Source organism: Perca flavescens, chromosome 21, assembly GCF_004354835.1.
Source record: "Perca flavescens isolate YP-PL-M2 chromosome 21, PFLA_1.0, whole genome shotgun sequence".
Classification (NCBI taxonomy): Eukaryota; Metazoa; Chordata; class Actinopteri; order Perciformes; family Percidae; genus Perca; species Perca flavescens.
In genome coordinates, this window is record NC_041351.1 from 9,253,004 (window position 1) to 9,273,423 (window position 20,420).

General features: G+C 36.5%; 2 protein-coding genes across 3 annotated transcripts; both read right to left on the reverse strand.

Moving 5' to 3' along the window:
• Window positions 1–790: 790 nt before the first annotated feature.
• lrrc59 (leucine rich repeat containing 59) lies at window positions 791–7,355 on the reverse strand. 2 transcript variants are annotated; one of them, XM_028567759.1, is made up of 8 exons: window positions 7,155–7,355; window positions 6,882–6,991; window positions 6,625–6,684; window positions 5,614–5,772; window positions 5,006–5,110; window positions 4,859–4,931; window positions 4,165–4,356; window positions 791–2,593 (listed from the first exon to the last, which is right to left on the reverse strand). In XM_028567759.1, the coding sequence occupies exons 2-8, from the start codon at window positions 6,981–6,983 to the stop codon at window positions 2,310–2,312; spliced, it is 975 nt and encodes a 324-aa protein (XP_028423560.1). In that variant the 5' UTR covers window positions 6,984–6,991; window positions 7,155–7,355; the 3' UTR covers window positions 791–2,309. The 2 variants fall into 2 exon arrangements, with proteins under 2 accessions (XP_028423560.1, XP_028423561.1); XM_028567760.1 differs by having other exon boundaries at window positions 791–2,590; window positions 7,155–7,354.
• Window positions 7,356–11,574: 4,219 nt separating this feature from the next.
• LOC114548555 (5-hydroxytryptamine receptor 3A) lies at window positions 11,575–20,387 on the reverse strand. The gene is made up of 11 exons (XM_028568540.1): window positions 20,366–20,387; window positions 18,545–18,622; window positions 17,038–17,195; window positions 15,703–15,747; window positions 15,456–15,565; window positions 15,158–15,327; window positions 14,835–14,995; window positions 12,807–13,017; window positions 12,512–12,688; window positions 12,253–12,332; window positions 11,575–11,814 (listed from the first exon to the last, which is right to left on the reverse strand). The coding sequence occupies exons 1-11, from the start codon at window positions 20,385–20,387 to the stop codon at window positions 11,575–11,577; spliced, it is 1,452 nt and encodes a 483-aa protein (XP_028424341.1).
• Between the last annotated feature and the right edge of the window lie 33 nt (window positions 20,388–20,420).

The following is a 20,420-nucleotide window of genomic DNA, read 5'->3' on the forward strand; positions in this document are numbered from 1 at the left end:
GATGTTCTGATGTTCGGTTTGTGTTAATGCAGAAAATAAATAAATCCTAATATTTAAATTCCATCTTACTTCTCATTTGATTTCAATTCCAAAATCCATCCTCTATAAATATACATAAATGCCCTGCATGTTGGTGTAAATGGTGTAAAAGAACCGCTGTGCCCCTTCCCCGTTAGTTAACATTTATCTCTATTTTTAATCCATACAGAAACAGAAGTGTAGAAACGATCTTTAGACCTAGCTGTTTCCAGTCCTAATGGTATGCTAAGATGCTGATAACATGAGAGTAGTTTTTATCTTCTTATCTAACTTCCGGTAAGAAAGTGAATACGACTATTTTCATAATTGACAAATTATTCCTATAAGTGTGTCATGGAGCTTCTGTTTGTCTGTCTGTCTGTCATCTGTCTTCTCTCTGTCACTCTATCACCATCCTTATTAAGGCTCTGAAACGAGTATTGTAAACGTGAAAAAGTTTAATACCTAGTTAGATTTTCAGTCTTGTTTAGTTATTAATTAATAAGATATTTCCTGATTTAAATCATATTTTGGCTACTTTCAGTATATTATTTTGGTTAAGTTATTGTTAACGATTTTGGCCCCAAATCCTAACTCAAAGTGTATTCACCACCATTCTTCTTCCGTAACAAAAACAGGCACAATGTTGAAGTATTTTTTGCAGTGCATAGCCATTTATTAATGTTTAAGAGCACGGACAAAGCTGTACAAAAACCACAGCAGAAAGGCAGCTTTTTGCATGAGACAAATGAAAACAAGTTGCATTACAAAATAAATGTAAAGAACCCTTTTATTTTTTTTAGTTAACAGATTACAAGATGAATGTCATTTGAGATTTTGGACTTTTAGATTAATATCAACTCTTGGTCCTTATTATACCAGATGATTTGGGAATTCTGAGCTACAGTGAAGTTAAATACTGTAACTACCATAAAGGACCATATCACTGTTTTTACAAGCATTATCCCCTTAACAACAACGTAGTACAGATAATCCTTTTGCAAATGTTGCTGCAGTTTTTCTTTACAATTCCTACCTTCCATGCAGTCACTTGTTTCCATTTTGCCCGGGCAGTATTTCAATCAATTCTTTTGAAACTTGGTACAGGTCTTTAATCTATCCATCACAGTGAACCTCAAGTCTAGATATATTTTTGTTGAAGTTCTAGTATTTTTGTGTGGTTATGCCGTTTAAGTGCAGATTTCAGTTGAAATCTCTCGTTAAAGTAATTTGACTTTGACTTTTAAGATGTGTAATGGAAATCAATGAATGTAGTAACAGTAGGTTTAATACTTCCAAATGTCTAAAACACAACAGCATCATTTTCAAAATGCATATCTGTGACATAGACCGGATTACTAGCAAAAGGGGTAACACAAGCAAAATTGTTGGTGTGGCATTTTTAATATAGTTTGTGCACTGGGAAGGGTGTACATTAGAGCCTGACTGATACCGGATTTTTGAGGCCCATATAGATATATCTTTATTGATATATTTGTTTTGTTTTTTAACATAACATAAATTAAAGCTGAAATGATTAGTCAATCGATCGACAGAAAAATAATGAATAATTAAATTTTTAAATCGCTTAAATCATTACAAGGAGGGGGGTAATTTGATCTCTGCTGGAAAAACTATGCAATGACACATTTTTTAATAACCACAAACATATCTTTGGCATTTCTGTACTGTGTTGAGCTAGCCAATTTGTACGCCTTATACTGTTATCTGATATTATAAAAATCCACTCATATCAGTTGGGCTCTAGTTTGCATGCCAGTAATTGTGTATTAGCTGTGAGATTGAGCTGGTTTGACTGATGTAAGATTATAAAGACACTTCACTGCACATGCTCAGACTGCCACGTCTAACACCGGCTTATGCACAGGTCCGACAGTCCAGTGTAGCACAGACAGGGCCACCTGACATGTCACTGAACATCTCTTAAATACACCCCACGCTCCATGTAATGCACTGAAACGCAAACCTGGTTTTAAGTACAAAACATGGTCCATTGAGACATTTAGGATGATTTTTTTTAAAACAGGCTGTAGTACAAAGAGAGTACACAAGCAACAATTCCATAGGAATCTAAGATGATTTTAAAACATCTGTCCACCCCACTTTGTTCATTTGCACAAACTCTTCACTTCCCAGCACCACAAACAGGGTGAGGGGATGAAGGGCTGCTCATCTTAACGATATTCATGATTTCAGCATATATCTATATATAAAAAAAAAAAAATCCCAGTTGGAGTCGAAAACCCGCAGCTCTGGAAGTTGATGGTGAGTTAGTTCTTAGATGTTTGTGTGGATTCAAGAAACTCCTTTGCTGCGGAAGACAGATTTTGCACAAGTTGTCTGACCACGCCCTCCTGCTCCTTGGCCCAGGATAGGCTGTCATCCACGAAGATGTTGACCGGCACACACGCGGTTTCCTTCCGCAGGTCGGTCAGGTGGCAGGTGGCGGCGACGCCGGCCAATCCTAGTAATAGCAGGAGGAGGAGCTTGAACATCAGGCCAATGAGAGAACGTCGAGGTTTAGGCGCCAATTCCACAACAGCCTTTTTATCTGCTGAGATGAAGCAAGAATGGGTGGTGTTAGAACAACTCCTAAAACAACTAAAGAAAAGAACTATGCTAACTTTGCACTAGCAAAGAATCAACTACATTAATTAGGAACACAAAAAGAAGTCCTGGGATCACATAAAACACTGATTTCTGAGAGTCAGCTGCCAAACACCAACCATATCGGTTGTCACACAAAAAAGTCATACAAAAATAGTATGTCAAATAATAAGTCATAAAAAGTAATGGTACAGTATGTCAAAAAAGTCATAGTATAGTAGGAAGTAAAAATGAAAGTCATGAAAACGTCTAGTATAGTACGTCTAAAAAGAATTGGCAGTACAGTATGGCATAAAAAGTCATAGTGTAGTATGTTAAAAAAACGTCATAGTATAGTACAGTATGTCATAAAATTGACATAAAAGTCATAGAATAGTATGTTGAAAAAACTGATTAAAAAGTAATAGTATAGTATGACATAAAGGGTTTTAAAAAGCCACAGTGTAATGTGTCAAAAAAATCATAGTATAAAATATCTGAAAAAGTCAGTTGAAAAAAATAATTAAAAAGGTCATAGTTTAGTATGTCGAAAAAAATCATAGTATATGTCGTAAAAAAGTCATGTCGAAAAAAGTCATAGTATGATGAAAAAAATCACCAAAAAGTCATAGTATAGTATGTCAAAAAAAAAAAATCATAAAAGGTTATTGCATAGTATTTCAAAAAAGTCATGGTATAGTATGTTGAAAAATGTCATAATAAGCTGTAAAAAGTCATAGTATAGCATGTTGAAAAAACATCACAAAAAGTCATAGTATAGTATGTCAAAAAAATCAAAGTCATAGTAAAGTGTCGAAAAAAGCCAAAAAAGTCATAGTCCTATGTCCATGTCCAAAAAACTCATAAAAAAACATTGTATAATATGTATAATAAAATGATAAAAAGTCATAGTATAGTATTTCAAAAAACGTCATAATAAGTTGTAAAAAGTCACAGTATAGTATTTAAAAAAAATCCTAAAAGTCATAGTATAGTATGTTGAAAAGAGCTAGCTAGAACAAAGTCATAGTATAGTATGTTGGAAAAAAAATGAAAAAGTCATAGCATATCAAAAAAATGTTTTTAAAAAAAGTCATAGAATAGTATGTCAGAAAGATTACATAAAAAGTAATTGTATAATATGTCGAAAAAAGTCTGAAAACTCATAGTATATACTCATAGTATAGTATGTCGTAAAAATTACATAAAAAGGTCATAATATAGTATGTCATATCAATGTAATAGTATAGTATTTCATAAAAAGTCATGGTATAGTATGTTAAAAAAATCATAAAAAGTCATAGTATACGTATGTGAAAAAACTTAATCATTAAAAAAATAGTATGTCGTATAGTAGTCTAGTATTTTGCAGCAATACGAACAATGCTGCTAACATTTTACAAGATCATTAATATCCTCTGCTACTTCTACTTTAAACATCTCAAAAAGCCTCTCATTGACTAAATTAGTTGCCAGTGGAAGTTTAACTTGGTAAAAGAAAAACATGAAATATCCCTTTCAGAGGTGCATCATCCAGACCTGCTGCCTGTCCGTTCTTTTTCTTCTTTTCCTCGCTCTTCTTCTTCTGTTGTTCCCGTGCAGCTAGAGCCGCCATCTGAGCGTTGTACTCTCTCCTCCTCTTCTCCTTCTCCTCCGCCTTCTCCTGTTTACGAGCCTCCTTGTCTCTGGCCTCCCGCTCCCTCTGCTTCACCTCCCTCTTCCTCTCCAGCTCTGATAAAGAAGGGAAGAAAAATGTGTTTTGAGGAGATGTAGAGGGACAGACCAGCGTCACATTTGTTCATAACATAAAATGAGCATAACTGTCAGTTTTTTTTTATTTCCTACGACGAATAATCACAACCTCTTTACCTACAGTTAAATGCTGCTTACAAGTTAATTTAGTATTTACAACCTAATAATGTCATAAATAATAATATATCTGTCATAGAGATTGAACTGAAGTACTTTTTTACTCAGGAGTATTTTCACATTGATGGATTGCTACTTTTAGTTAAGTAGAGGATCTGGGTACTTCTTCCAGCCCTTTGATATGATACTTGAGTTTCAACTACTTTGTTATTTAAAATCAGGAATTATCTGACCAAAGAGTAAGAAAGCAAGAGTACAAATCTGACCAAAAAAGCATTGAGCATCATAATCTAGCTCTACTGATTAAATTGCAGTTGATCTACTGAAATTAATTTGAGGCTCAAATAAAAACATTTCCTGATACCTTTTTCCCTCAAAAGGCGTTTCTCTCGTGCACGATCAACCTCATCCTGAAGACCATTCATGTGCTCCAGAACCTGGAAGAAAATGTCCTTTAGTTTTAGATACTGAGGGCTGCTTAGGTGATCTTTTGTCAATCTTTCTCTCTCACCTTGGAGGCACACGTTTTGCACTGCTTCTCATCCAGACAGTCTCCTGCTGCCTTGGCCAGGCCAGCCTCCAGAGGGTTATCCTTCAGATCCAACCACTTCAGACTCTGAGAACAAACACACACACAGACTGAGTTAAATAAATGTGGTCAGAGATCAAAACAAAGCCAGAGCCTGCACCCATATTCATTTCTTACAACAGACACAAGTGCAGAGTACTTAAATATCGGTGAAGGTTAGCACTTGCAGAGAGTTTGATGAGAAGATTGATACCACTCTCATGTCTGTATGCTAAATATGAAGCTACCACTAGCTGCCGGGTTAGCATAGCTTAGCATAAAGACTGTAACCAGCTACCAAAATCCTGTCCAAAAGTAAAAACCCCTCTAAAGCTCACAAATTAGCAGGTTTTTGTACAGATTAAACAAATAACTAGTGAGCTTTAGAGGTGTTGGTAGGGCTAGCGAGGCTAGCGGTTTCCCCCTGCTTCCAGTCTTTATGCTAAGCTAAGCTAAACTAATTAGTTAGCTTAAAATGTAACACAGTGGTATCAAGCTTCTCAACAAACTCTCTGGAAGAAAGTCAATAAGCGTATAGAAATGAAACCCACCCTGAGCTGAGAGAAGCTGACAGGCAGGATAGTCAGTTTGTTGTTGTACAGGTCCAGATGTTGAAGGTTGACCAGGTTACCCACGTCTTCTGGCAGACAGGTCAGCTGGTTTTTACTCAGATCCACCTTCACTAGGTGGGTAAGGTTGCAGAACTCTGGCTAGAAGTAAACAAAGCCAAAGAAATAAGAACTCAAGTCCAAATATTCATACTTTGTTAGTGACAACGTTAAAAAATCTGCAGATAAAGATTAATGTTAGCAAGCTAAGTGCTCTAAGGAGGGTTAAGAACCAAGTAAATAGAGGATATTAGTATTGCCCTGTAATCCCAGAGTTTGCTGAGGTAAGAAGATGTCATCAGAGACCGATTCCTCTGTTAACCCTACCTTAATTAGTCTAACCCCCCTTACTTTAGTGTTATAAATGAAGGAATAGAGAACACACTCATTTCTCAATAATTGAGACCATATTTAACAACCTGTGAATTTGTAACTGCTTTATATTCAACATAACAAAAAAAAGCCAGGAAGACTAAACGTACTCCGATTTACTAATTTTAAAAATCCACAATAGAAAACCTTACTTCTTTAAGTTGAGAAATTTTGATTTTTAAATAAAAAATCTTTTCCACTGGGTCACAAGATAAATATAAAGGGTTACGAAATAATTAAAAAAGATTTAAAAAAAAAAATAAAAGGAGGATTTAGTGGCACATTTTCTCCTGAATTATGTCTGGATAGTTTTATCTCCTTCGGCCTCTAAATATCCTTAAAATTAAACAATCAGAAAAGATAATATCACTCTGTGGTTGAACTGCTTACAACTCATGTCCACCCTGAGTATGTATATATACTTTTTATGTAGAAAGTTAGATCTGTAAATAGTAGTCCAATGTTTTTAAGCGGAATGTATATTTCAGTGTACTTTGACAGCAACAAAAAGCCGGATTCACATTCCTTATATGTGTTCACGTTTACCTGTTCTAGTGTAGAAGGAGTGTTTGTTGTACTTACAGGAAGGGAGGTAATGTTGTTGCAAGACAAGTCCACCACAGTTGCTTTGGTGAATAAAGCCTGTTGGGATAAAACATAGCATGGGTCAATTTCATTTTAGCAGTAACCGTAGGCCTACATAACATACATTTCAAACATGCAACCACAGCATGGTAGCCTTAAGTTTAACATTACAGCACATTCATATAATGCAATGAATGTTTAATTTATTCAACAGCTTCATACCCAAACAGAGACGATGAGTAACGTTAACTCACCAGCTCTCTGACTGGCACCTCGGTGAGGTTACACAGACTCAGGTCCACTTCATTACCACTGATTTTATCCTTCAGGTTCAACACTTTGCTGTTTTTACTCATTCTGGAGTCTGTGGTAAGGTCAGCAAGAATACACTGGAGCGTTATTGTGAAAAACAAACACTGACACGAAGAGATTTTTAACACATTTTAACAGTTTGTAACGTTACTGAAGATACTTTTGACTAGCAGAGAGCAGGAAACCCCATCTAACGTTTGACACGGTTTGCTCACCTGTTATGAAAGCTGTGACAAGACTGCGTTGAAGTGGGACAAACAAATGAAATAAAATGAGTGGTCACAATTTCTAAATGTGAAGAAAGTTAGTTGAAAAGAGCAGAGACGTTGGAAAGTCTGTGTTTTTGGAAGCACCGACTGCCGCAAATGAAAATCCACGTCACTGAATGAAAGACAGCGCGCCGCGGAGACGTTGAAGCGAACAGCGCCACCTGCAGCACCGGAGGACCCAACACAGACCACAGGACTTTTTGGTTGTTGTTTTTTACCCTCTTGTGGAGTAGGCTACTTTTTTGTGCAGGTAATGGATGGATAATATAAATAGAAAATAATTGAATTAATTAATTAATTAATAATAAAAAAAATTATAAACATGCATATAAATATACACGACTATATGACAATTCTCATACATATAATTAATAATATTGTATTTTTGGCATTTTTATATTTTAGTTGCACTAGCCTATATCTGTTTACACTCTTTCATTTTTTGCTGCTGCACAACAATTTAATAAAGTTCTATTAAATCCTATATTTTTTTCTTTAAATATCTGATTGCATTTTAAGCCACATTTTGAGATAGGTCTGGCAATGTGATATTGGATTTAACTTTATTGTCAATGCACAGTACAGGTATTGAGACAACAAAGTGCAGTTTAGCATCTAACTAAAAGTGCAAAAAGCAGTAAAGTACAAAGTAATTTACAGATTAATATACAAAATAAAATATGGAATAAAAGAATGTGGTATAAGCTATGTAAGAAAAAAATTAATAAAAAATATGGAATATGAAAATTTAATATACAGTAATAGGCATGAATAGCCTACACTATATACTGTGTAAAGTGTTATCAGTTTGAACAGTATTTACAGTGTGTAAGAATACACAAAGATATATATATATATATATATATATATATATATATATATATATACAGTATATATATATGTAAAATATATAAAGTGCAGAATGTGATTACAGTTATGACAATTGTAGTATAAATATGAAAACTCATTGTGGTGCCATTTTGACAGAATTATCAAAAGTTAGGTTTGAAGTCAGCTCATGTCTTTTTGTAAATGTAGATTTTCCCCATTAATAAAAAACAATTGAACAAAGAAAAGCAAATATTTGTTGAAAATGTCTACAAATGATTTGTTCTTAAACTAACTAAAATGTCAGTATTTGCAGTTCTATTTGTAATTGTTTCTCTTAAGGTGAAACTAATGTCTCACAAATTTAACCTGAAGAATTAAGGTGACCATTGGCAGAAACACACATACATCTTACTCTTCCATTATAATGTTTTTTCAAAGTATGAATACAACTTTTAGCAAAATAGACAATCCAACAATCATGCCCACTTCAAACAACAACTCTCCGTGTGTGAACGTATTAATGTAAGCTTTTGTTTGAACAGACGCCATGAACGCTTTTGAAACAAAATAGTCTCAAAGCTCCCCATTTATACGATTCATCCCTTTAAAACCAAAAAAGAGACAGGCCTAAGGGCATTCAGGGTCAGCTGAGGTTCTCCACTGAGGATTTAAGGTTCACTCTCACCGTTCTCACTCTCACTCACACACACACACACACACACACACACACACACACACACACACACACACACACACACACACACACACGCACACACACACACAAAGAAAAAACAGAGATAATTGTTTTAGTTGTTTATTACAGCGTCTGATAGCTATCTCTTTAGAACCAGTACAGAAAGCACATATCAGGACTGTTCCATTATGAATACATGAAGCAGAGTAATGCAGCTGTGTAAGAACACCACAGAAAGAGCACGATAATAACTGATATAATAACTGAACCCATTTAAAACACATTAACTTCAGAATAGTATAGATGTGTTTCAGATTGTTAAAGAAACACTAGACCAGTTTTAAACATCAAAGTCACTTTTAAAAATGTTGTAGATTGACTTCTTTGGCTCTGGAGAAGCCAAGTCAAATTACATATTTTTAAAAGAAAACATGCATTACAAACTAAGGGACCTGCTGCATCGATTTTTAGATATTTGTTTTAGTCATGTTAGCGCATTGGTTAAAAGGAATGTAATTTTGTGAAAAGAGCTTAGATATGAATCCTGCAGGAACAAAACAAAGCTGTGAGAACATGTATGATATGAAATTCCATGCACTTGATTGCATATTTAGAATTGTACTTTAATATGTTTTGGGTGGATTATAAAAATTGCCCATATAAAGATTGGGAAAACATGTGATTTTGACCTGCATGCTTGATAACTAAAAGTGTATATTTTATTACATAGCCAAGACATAAATCTACCCATTGATTACAGATTAGTGTATTAGAATTATGACAAGACAACATTTGTGTTTGATATGAACCACTGTGTGTGAAACATGCAAATGGCAGCTGCAATACCACTGAAGGATTGAATACTACCTGAACAGCCAAGTACACCTTTGATCATTAGCTTTGCTCATGCAGAAGAAGGTTGTGGTTAGTGACACCAAAGTTGGGGCCAGAGACTTTTTTTCAGCACAGCTTCATGAAGGAAAAGAAACACATTTACACGTCTACAGAAGCACACTTGGTATATAGTATATATGCTTTGTATTCTGGATGAGCAAGAAAAACACTTAAACAGTAGGCATTGATTACATTGCTTTCCATTAGAAGATAACTTGATATGGATCTTTAAAAAGCGACACCCACATTTTAATATATTCAATTATGTATTTCCATATTAAACATTATAATGATATCCATCTGGTTGTATTATCTATATGTATATATATATATAAACTACCGGTCAAAAGTTTTAGAACACCCCAATTTTTCCAGGTTTTTATTGAAATTCATGCAGTTCAGTGTCTTATTGTACTCTGAAATGAAAGAGTAGAACAAATGAACAATTTACGTTAAAAAATAAATCATGGAATCAATTTATAAACCAAAATGTATTATATTATATACTGTATATATTTTTGACTCATCAAAGTAGCCCCCTTTGGCAGATATAACAGCTGAACACACTCGTGGCATTCTTTCTACAATGGAAATCAAATATTATGCAGAAGTTCCCATAAATGTGTGGCACTTGTAGGTTGCTTTGCTTTCACTTTTCTGTCCAGTTCATCCCAAACCAGCTCAATGGGGTTTAAGTCTGGTGACTGTGCTGGCCACTCCATGTTTTTAAGCTTACCATCTTGTTCTTTTTTGCTAAGGTAGTTCTGGCATAGCTTGTATGTTTTGGGTCATTATCTTGCTGTAGGATGAACCCCTGACCAACTAGGTGCATACCAGAGGGTACTGCATGGCGCTGCAAAATGCTGTGGTAGCAGTTTTGGTTCAGGGTGCCTTTCACTCTGTACAAATCACCGACCCTGGATCCAGCAAAACAGCCCCAGACCATCACGCTTCCTCCTCCATGTTTGACAGTTGATGTCACACACTGAGGAACCATCCTTTCGCCTACTCGGCGGCGTACAAAAAGCCTGCGTGATGAACCGAAGATTTCAAGTTTTGATTCATAAGTCCATAACACCTTCTTCCAGTCTTCAGTAGTCCATTAGCAGTGTTTCTTGGCCCAGGCAAGCCTCTATTTCTGATTCTGACTTCTTAGCAATGGCTTTCTTGCTGCAACTCGTATCAAACCTGCAGCTCAAAGTCTTCTCTTTACAGTTGAAGCTGAGACTTGCTTATTACGACCACTATTAAGCTGTGCTTGAAGCTGTTGTCCTGTGAGCCGCCTATCACGCAAGCTGTTGACTTGTCTTCTGATTCTGTTGTGGCTTTGGGTCTGCCAGACCTCTTCCTGTCAGAGTTCCCCCAGTTTCTAAGTGCCTTTTGATAATGAAGAATACTGTACTCAATGACACCTTGACTTTCTTTGCAATTTCTCTGTAGGAAAGACCAACATTCTTAAGTGTTATGATGGTCTGTCTCTCGTCCATTGTTAATTGCCTTTTTTTCCCAACACACTGTACAATACTGTTCATATAATGCTCATGAGGGTATGGTACCACAGTGTGTTCCAACAATACTTTTATACAAACAGAGGGGGTTGTAAGTAATCCAGACAAGTTGGAACACCTGTGGGAATTGGTAGCACCAACTTTCAAAGCTTGATCAAGCTGCAGAACAGCTTCACGTTGTTAACCCATGTACAGTATTTTTCAGTTTTGGGTAACCTTACTTTTTTTTAACCTCAGGCAGTTCACCACTTACCTTTGTACCATTTCAAGCTATTCATTGGACTTGAACTGCTAAAATTTCAATAAAACTCTAGAAAAATTGGGGTGTTCTAAAACTTTTATATATAACTGTATAATACAACCAGATTGATGTCATGCACTAATACAGAGTATATGTGTTAGATTAGCATTGTCTTAATCCTGTTTTTACACTTTGCCACTACTCGTCTGGTGCATAGTTCCATAATAAAAAGATAACAACTAAAAACAGACTGGTCACTGCGACATAGAAAATGAAGAAAACTTTGTTGATCGTTTTAGTCACTCTGGTCCAGTAGCCGGGCTTCCCGTCTTCCTTCCTGCTGTTGAGGAGCAGGAGCAGTGTTTTCTCCACCTCCCTCAGCTCATCTGAGACCTTCTCCAAGGCACTGGACTCATCCGTCAGTTGGCTGCTGTTGCCCTGCAGAAGTGGTTTAGTTGACTTGTAATTAATACGATTATGTACCATATAGGATTACAAGCTGCTACATTTAACATTCATGTTTTTGTGTCCATTGTGATGAGAATAAAAGGGATGATTCATCTTAATAACAAACAAACATTTTCTCACTCCTTCTGTTATCTTGTTGTGCAGATAGTTTTGGGATTGTTTTTGAGATATCTATACCTGAGATTTCTGTCTTCTTCCCAAACAATGTTTTTCAATTTTGTTTATCGTTCTCAATGCATTTAAAAATCTCAACTAAATAATTTTTTTTTGGCAACAACCCTTGCCCAAAAACATAATCTTTGTCACAGAAGAACATACTGCCGAAATGTTTTATACTTTTCACTGATCTATAAATGTTTTTATTTTTATTTGGGTGAACCAACCCTTTAAAGTGCAACCGATCCTAACCTCTCTAGCCAACGACATAAGTTCAGATGGAGGTTCATCAGCAGACACATCACAAACACAGTGAGTCCATTTCTTCATCTCTGAAAGCATATGTTTGACACAATAAAGACAGTTGTAGCATCAACATTATGTATTATAAGTTGTAATTGTGTCTTTGAGTATATAAGTCATAGCAGTGAATATAAGTAGCACTAGCAAACTGAACAATCAGAGATTGAGGTGAGGTCCAGGGGTTTGTAGAATTTATGTTTAATCTCACTTTCATCATGGTTGTGCAAGCTGACTTTGCCCTTTTTGTTACAGTCCTCACTCAGGTTTTGGTCTTTATCTGCCTCATCGTCTTGGGACGCAGAGTCTTTCTCCATCAGATGCATCACCAAAATTGTCTCCAGGAGGCTTAGCATCATCAAACCAAACATCCCAATGCAGAAGACCGCTAAAGGGAGAAGGCAGCATCATTAATGTGGACAAATAACCACATTGACTCAGTTTATGTGCTGTTCCTGCTCATATGAAGTACAGTCAAATAAAGGCTAAACTCTGAGCTTCTTTACCTATAAGAGGAACCTTGTCTGACGACGAAGGCAGAATCTCATTGAGAAGAAGCTGCATCACAGTGACAGCAAGCAGCACAGTGACCTTGAAGCCAAGCTTCTCCCCCCCGCTGTCCGAGATCAGGAATGAGGCCAAGTCCAGACAAAACAAGAACATGATGGGTACCAAGAAGTTGGCGATGTAGAGGACAGACCGCCTCCTCATCTTGATCTAGTAAGGATTAGGTGGTTCAAATACTTTAGTCAAAGGAAACTCTGTGGTGCCCAGGTTGCATCAACAAGGTATCTGCTCATGTCTGCGTTGGTTGAGGAAGCTTTTAAATTATTTACTTAAAGTGGCAATCATTGACATATACCTGTAAGTTAACAATGTATCAAATGATAATGTAAAACATCATATGTGCTTTGTTGCTGCTGTGCTATGAGTGTGTTGTCTTTAAGCGTTGCAGGTTCCTGGTTGCGATATTACGAATCCCACTATGGCGACGCCAAGACCCGCCCTTCAATAGCGTTCACACACTACTATTGGCCAGGTGTCCAAGCTTACATGTACAGGTCCTATCCCCTGACCAATCCCCTAACTCTAACCTTAACCCCTCGAGGTGAAATGCCTAACCCCAACCAATCGAGCTGCTTCGTAGGGCGGGTCTTGGCGTGGCCATAGTGGGATTCGTAATTTTGTTTCCTGGTTGGGTAGAGCAGGACGTAATCAAGAAAGTTAAGGCAGCTGGCCAGTGTCCACTGTCTCTAGGTCATATAGGACCTGCGGCATCCTGGTAGTTTGGAGGCTCCCTCTCCCCTGGTACCACTTTGTGTTACTTTGGGAGTTTTTGACTCTCTGTATACATTATTTAGGATTATCTTAGCTTGGAAGAATGTCTTATTTGTTCAGAATCAAACATGTTGTTACATCTGTTAAACAACCTCCCGTGCCATTCACAAAATGAAAGACAAATCTGGCAAGTTAATTACTTCACAACAGGTGAGCAAGGCCAGATTGTGGGCCGAAAGGTTGTGTGCCTTATTAAATTATTATTTTGTCCTGCACCAGCAGCTACTTGGATGTGCATTACATTGCCTTTTTCTGAAGTTAATTTCCTCCCCAGAAGAGATTAATAAATGTGTTGTTAAATTTTATCAGATAAAATTATGTTAGAGTTCATTTCCAGGCTATGAAAACAAACCTAAAAACACCATCCTCACCTGCCTTAATCGTCACAACGCTAACATCAAGGGGTCAATCTCGTTTCTATACTTACTTTTGGTAGCCCATGTAACCCTATCTGATGCTAACATAAGGAAGAAGAAATGGGAGCTGAAATTACTGATGATACAGTACTTGGAGTGCAAGATATCGGCTTATACAATCCAAGATCATGAACAAAATCTCCCCTGTGTGATAAGTGCAAACAGGACACAGGTACACTACTCCACCAGCTGTGGCTTTGCCCTAAGCTCCACGCCTTGCGATCACTAATATTTGACTACATTTCAAAGGCTTATGACAAACCTATTAGACCAGACCAATTTCTCGCCTTGTTGGGCTTTTCTGTGACTTCCACTCGGGATAATCACATTGTCCAAGCCATCTCACTTGTGTGTGTGTGTGTGTGTGTGTCTGTCTGTATGTACATTTACGAGTGTATAGGTGTATGGGGGTATGTATGTATACGTTTGTATATTATGTGTGTGTGTGTGTGTGTGCATGCGGGTGTGTGGCTATGCATGTACTGTATGCGTACATTCATAGGGCGGTCGGGCCTTCCGTCACAATTTAATTACTCCTTTAAGGTTTCAGTTGCTGCCTGCTCCATTGCTAGTTCTGTGAGGGTTTGCTTGCTTATCTGGACATTTCTTGCATTGCCACCTTGTATTACATGGGGTGCTGCTGGTGAAATGCATTTCGTGCATGTCTTGGAAAAACTCAATAAAGAGATTTAAAAAAAAAAAGAAGAAGAAACAAGTACACACATAGATTTTTTTCTGAAAAAAAAAGTATTTTGGCAGTAACATTTTCTCAATACTTACAGTGTAAACAATCATGCTTTGGTTGTAGATAAGATCGTTGACAGTTTTGTTGTTAACTGTCAAGGATATGAACAACCACTCATACTGGGCCCGCATCAACTGGTGAGTCCACTCTGTGTTTTTAAAACCATCTTCAATGGTTTCAAATGTTATTTCGTCATCTGAGGTACAAAATAAAAATAAAACTGGTCAACAAAGAAGGAATGCATGTGGTGGTGACAAACTGTTCAGTGTGATCAAAATGATCACAGCACACATGCATTTAAACGCAAAACACATTTTAGATGAATGTCTAGAACTTTTAAAATTGGTTACAAGCTCACCAGAATACGCAGCAGACTTAAAAGAGAGGTTGCAGCTCTGAACATCAAAAGGAAATTTGTAAACTTGCATCTTGCACGAGCTGACTATCATCAGGTCGTTCCTCAGTGTGACATCGCCGTTCCATTCAATGGTAAGATAAGGACTCGGAGGAGCCTTGTCCTTCTCTGTCCTGAATAACAAACATTTATGTTTTTTATCTAACGACTTTCTAAACAGTCTGAAGCTCTATAACTAATAACCATTGTGAGTGAATGTGGATTTGTGAGTGTGAGAACATGCACATAACTTCAAACTTACATCTCTTCAATAGTTAGATCTGGCTTCCACAATAATTTATTAGGAACAACCACCTGTTCAATTCCACAAAATTCAGGTGGAAACCACCTAATGTGTTCATTTTGCCATTTCTACACAGGAAAACATGGAGGGGATCAAGAAGAAAGAAAGAAGAAGTGAAAGAATGAAAAGAAATAATGTTAGTTTCCACTCTGGTGAACAGGTACGAATGATCAGAAAACTGATGTCGATCTCAGAGAGAACTCACCATATAAATCCAAACGTAAGGAATGAAAGTCTGTTCAATCTCTCTCTATGAGTAAAGAAAAAAGTATGAGTGAAAGTCTTTCCTGCTGCACAATTCAATGAATATTGTGGCTGACCAGACAGCAAAACTGTCATTAAACACAGCACTATGCTGGTTTTAATATAAAATACAGCCCTCAAACATAAGACTTTATATAACACAGGGACAAGGACAAAGAACATTTCAATTAATACATGCCAAATCTAAGCACAAGTTCAAACGTTTAAAGCTCCAATTGTGTAATTTTTTAGTTAATTCTTAGCAAAAACCCTTCGTTCTTTCACAAATATGTGCTCATTCATGTATAATTACCTCCACCAACTAATCAAAGTATTCTCGTACGCGTAGAATCTGCCATTCAGAATCATTCAGAATACATACGAGAGACTTTCTATGTATTCTATCATGTTGCGCCTCCATCTTTAAAATACTTTAACCAAAGAGGGACATACCTCCGCGTTTAGAATTAAAACGACAACGCAACAGGCAAAGCGACAATTTCCAAGAAGATGGAAAGAGCTCATAAGGAGCAAGGATTTTAAAAGGGACGCCAAAGTTGGCTGCTTTCTTCTCAAAAGGTAATTCTGCCTATTTGTGTAAATTTGAAGTTTTATAGTTGCTTGGCTAACTACAGCCAGGTTGTGCATAACACTAGAATGACGTAACACAGACTAGCTACAGCTAACAGCTGCGTGTAAAAGATGTAGATACTAAGAGCTCATTTCGGTTTCATTGACATTGTTCATACTGCTCAGAGAAATGTATTAAAGACACAAACCTCTGTTGCTTCTCTCCTACACTGTAAACATTGCCTTACACTATTACTCTTGTACAATATACAGAATAATGATAGCACTGATACTTTACTAACATTAGCTTGCATATGCTTGGCAACCTGATAGCTGATGTTAGCAATGAAATGGTAACAAAATAACATAAACCTATTATTACAATTTCACCACTAGATGGGAGAAATTCTTACACAGTGTAGCTTTAGGGAAAACCACTGGCTTCAGGTGCTACTTTTTCCAGACAAGTTGGAATAGATGACATGGGGGGTCCATTTGTCCGGCAATTGAGTATCAACAATCATCGCACAGCATTGCTAACTGCGATAAGATTTTTTTTTTTAAAAGCTAATCACATGTTCCTGGGCACATGGTCTTGATTTCCACATAATGTCTCTAGTTCAGAGAGTTCAATGAAAAAAATAAACATACCGTCTTTAGCAAAAGGAAATAATCCTTATCATTAAAAAGAAAATTACGAAAATGAAAAGCTTAATTTAAAACTTACCACATCTAGGATGCCATAGATCACAATTTGAAGGTGTACCCGTGTACGATTTTTAAAGTCTTTAACAGGTCGAGTCATGGCATACACATCGTTGTTTTTGTTCAGTTTCAGGTAGTCTAAAACATCCTGATAACTACAGGTTTTCCCAGAGTTCAGATCTATTGGGAGATTTTAAGACACAATCTCAGTCAAAGAGTTTTTTCTTAAAAAGTAAAGAAATGCTTCAATGGTCTTATTTTTGTCTGGACATCAGATACACTGTATGTATTCATGATTACTTATATTTTAGAAGAAATTACAAACAATAGGTAAACAATAGGCTCTGTAGGTAGGTAACCACTGCTTCTGAATTTATTTATTTAAACCTTGGAAAACACCAGCTAACAAATATCTGCAGTAATATCCAGGGATTTTGGTCAGTGAAAGGCTATTATGAGATAGGCGTTGGCAGGACTGTGGGTGTTTATGTCATCAGCCCACTAATGGTTTTTAAATGTGAGCTTTCGCAGTCATTTAAAGGCCTCTCTATTTGAGATCCATCCTGTACACATTGTCCAAATGCATCATCGACCAGACCACTTTACTGTTTACACCAGTATTAATATTTTTTTGTTTTATTATTACAAACAGAAACTCAATAGTTTAAAACAGACTTAAGTTACCCTGATTCAATCACAGCTGTTTAAGGGGAGACACTGCAGGTGAAAAGGGAAAATATTTTAATTAAGAGACATCACCATTACATTTTAAATTTAAATTTCCTACTATAGACTAAGACTATACTGTTTGTATTAGATGTTTTTTCTAATGTTATATGTATATATACAAATGATCTTGTTAAATATCTTAGCTGCTAGTTTGCATATATTTCCAAAACAGAATTCTGAACATTGGATAAAGCCAGGTTCAAAATGATTGTTTCCTGTGGTTAACATAATAGAGTCTAAGGTTTTTACAGAGGGAATTTTATCTCTTTTCATCACTTCATAAATCAGAAAATACTAAAGTCAATTTTCACCACGATTTTAGGTGAAAATGTACATATATCAGCCTATGAATAACATATGAACAAACCCCTCTGCAACGTACTTTAGAAGACTGATGTTTGTGTTACTGAAGTTGAGAAAAACTAAATCTGGAGAAAACAGCTTTTAAAGATATTATAAAATTCCAGACATTCTACAAGACACTACAGGTAAATTGGGTAAGACATTTTAACAAACAGATATCATAATGAAACTTCCCTAATTGATTACCTAAGACTATTGTTTTTTGTGTCAAAGGTTTTCTAAAAATTGTTATGTTTAAATATGCAAATGATGCATTAACTATTGCTAACATGTATTTAAAATGTGATTTGAAATAGGGTCAGTACCAAATTTGCTAAATAAATACTTTCCCCCTTAGTTCTGGTAGGTTTTAACTGTCTTTGAGATTCCGCAATTAAGACTACAGGAATAAATAATTATACATATAATTATTGTATATAATCACTTTCTGTACATACTTTCCTTAGCGCTGTAATTGGACATCTGTTGAACGTCAGGATGCTCTGATTGGTCTGGGAACGTAAAGGGACTTCCACCTGAGAGAAAAGAGTATACAACCATTTGGATTAAATATTATTTTCATGCACACATAAAAATGAATTGCAACATATCTTTCCTGGAAGTGTCCCCATCTATCTATCTATCTATCTATCTATCTATCTATCTATCTATCTATCTATCTATCTATCTATCTATCTATCTATAATTGCAGGAACGTCTGTCTGTGTGTGTGTGGGTGGTATGCGCATATCACTCGAACCATTAGTCCGATGGATTTCAAACTTGACAGGTGTCTTGTTACGGGCATGAGTAAGTGCAGTGCCAAGTTGTGACGTTGTTTGGATTAGAAATGCAAAAGATATCGTTAATTATATATCAGTAAAAGAAACACACGTTGGCTTTTGCCGCTCTAGCCGCTGACCACTCCCCCTCTCACACTGCATGGACACTGACTGAGCACTAAACCTCTTTGAGTCGTGACTCACTCTGATCTGTCACCCGACTCTTTAAATTAACTCATGAGTCGCTCACACGACACGAGACTCTCTCTCTCTCTGCGCACACACACACACACACACACACACACACACACACACACACACACACACACACACACACACACCAGTTCTCGTGGTGATTAATGCAGAGATGTGCCCATCTAGTTTTAATAGCACCTAACATTACATATTTTAAAAAAACACCCACTCTAAAAGTTATGTCGGGTGACAAGGAAGACGTCTTTAAGTAATGTTAATGTGGAGCATTTGTGGATAGCATTTTTCCCCCTTGGCTTCAGAGTTTGGCCACTTAAAACCATCAAGATGTCCAGCAAAAAAGTGCCCAACGTTACAGTAGTATTGTTGCATTCTGTAATGTGATATCATTGAATTCATCCTTTTTAGTTTGAGACCTAAGCCAAACCAAAACCTAGGCCAAAGAATATGGTGTTAGGAGTTGAGCGTATTAGCTACCATGGTTTATGCTTTAAGTTTTTCTTCACAAAATAGTGTTGTTGTTAGCTATCTAGCTATCTATTACATGATTAAGCTTTTAATGCATCACATAACATTCTGTGTTATTCTAACAATATAAGAGTTACCTACAGCATACTGGTTCCTTGCATACTAATGCAGCATGCATTTTTTTTTATCTTGTTGTAATTGTGTTTTATAACACCATGCATGCACTTAAAAATATAAATTTTTATCATTTCATATGTAGAACAACAACCAATTACTTCCAATATGTGGGATGCTTTTCTTTTTTTAGTTTGCAGCCAACCTCGACCAAGATTTCAATTGAGCAGTAGGTGACATTGCCCACCACACCAAGGCGGATCATGCTAGGTAGGAGAAATAGTTTGAAGAAGAGGAGGATGTTTTATTAGCCATGTATGTTTGGTATTCTGTGACACACTGTAAATGAGATAAGATGTTTGTTTGTTTTTTAGGAAGAAGTTTGCGTCTTCCACCCATTGGATGGTCAGCATTGAGGGGAAGGTCCTCTTTGAAGCTAACCAACTTAATGACTTTGCCAGTGCTTTTGTCGTCTTCTTTGGCTCATTTTATGCGTTCAATCTTGAATATCAAGAGTCAGCATCTACTACACTGGAGTTGGTACAAGGTAAGTAATTATCTGCATAAAGCATTTAATAGGTAATGGCAAATATTTGGACTGTATGAGCACTCTATACACTTACTGACAAAGAGAAAACAACTGAGAAAAAGACTTGGGTATATAGAGCCCTATTACTGTGGTAACTTACAGTGAAAACACACCGGGCACGTAAGCGTTGCGCATACCTGCGCATCCCGTGTCTCTGGATGGAGACCA

Excerpts from the sequence above, each read along its gene's own strand:
- LOC114548555 (XM_028568540.1), bottom strand. The coding sequence starts at position 20,387 with ATGCGCAACGCTTACGTGCCCG. Across the intron at positions 15,328-15,455 it reads GATCTAACTATTGAAGAGAT|GACAGAGAAGGACAAGGCTC; the intron begins GTAAGTTTGAAG and ends TTTGTTATTCAG. Across the intron at positions 13,018-14,834 it reads AAAGCATGATTGTTTACACT|ATCAAGATGAGGAGGCGGTC; the intron begins GTAAGTATTGAG and ends AATCCTTACTAG.
- lrrc59 (XM_028567759.1), bottom strand. The coding sequence starts at position 6,983 with ATGAGTAAAAACAGCAAAGTGTTGAACCTGAAGGATAAAATCAGTGGT. Across the intron at positions 6,685-6,881 it reads AGGTGCCAGTCAGAGAGCTG|GCTTTATTCACCAAAGCAAC; the intron begins GTGAGTTAACGT and ends TTATCCCAACAG. Across the intron at positions 5,111-5,613 it reads TCAGCTTCTCTCAGCTCAGG|AGTCTGAAGTGGTTGGATCT; the intron begins GTGGGTTTCATT and ends GTTTGTTCTCAG.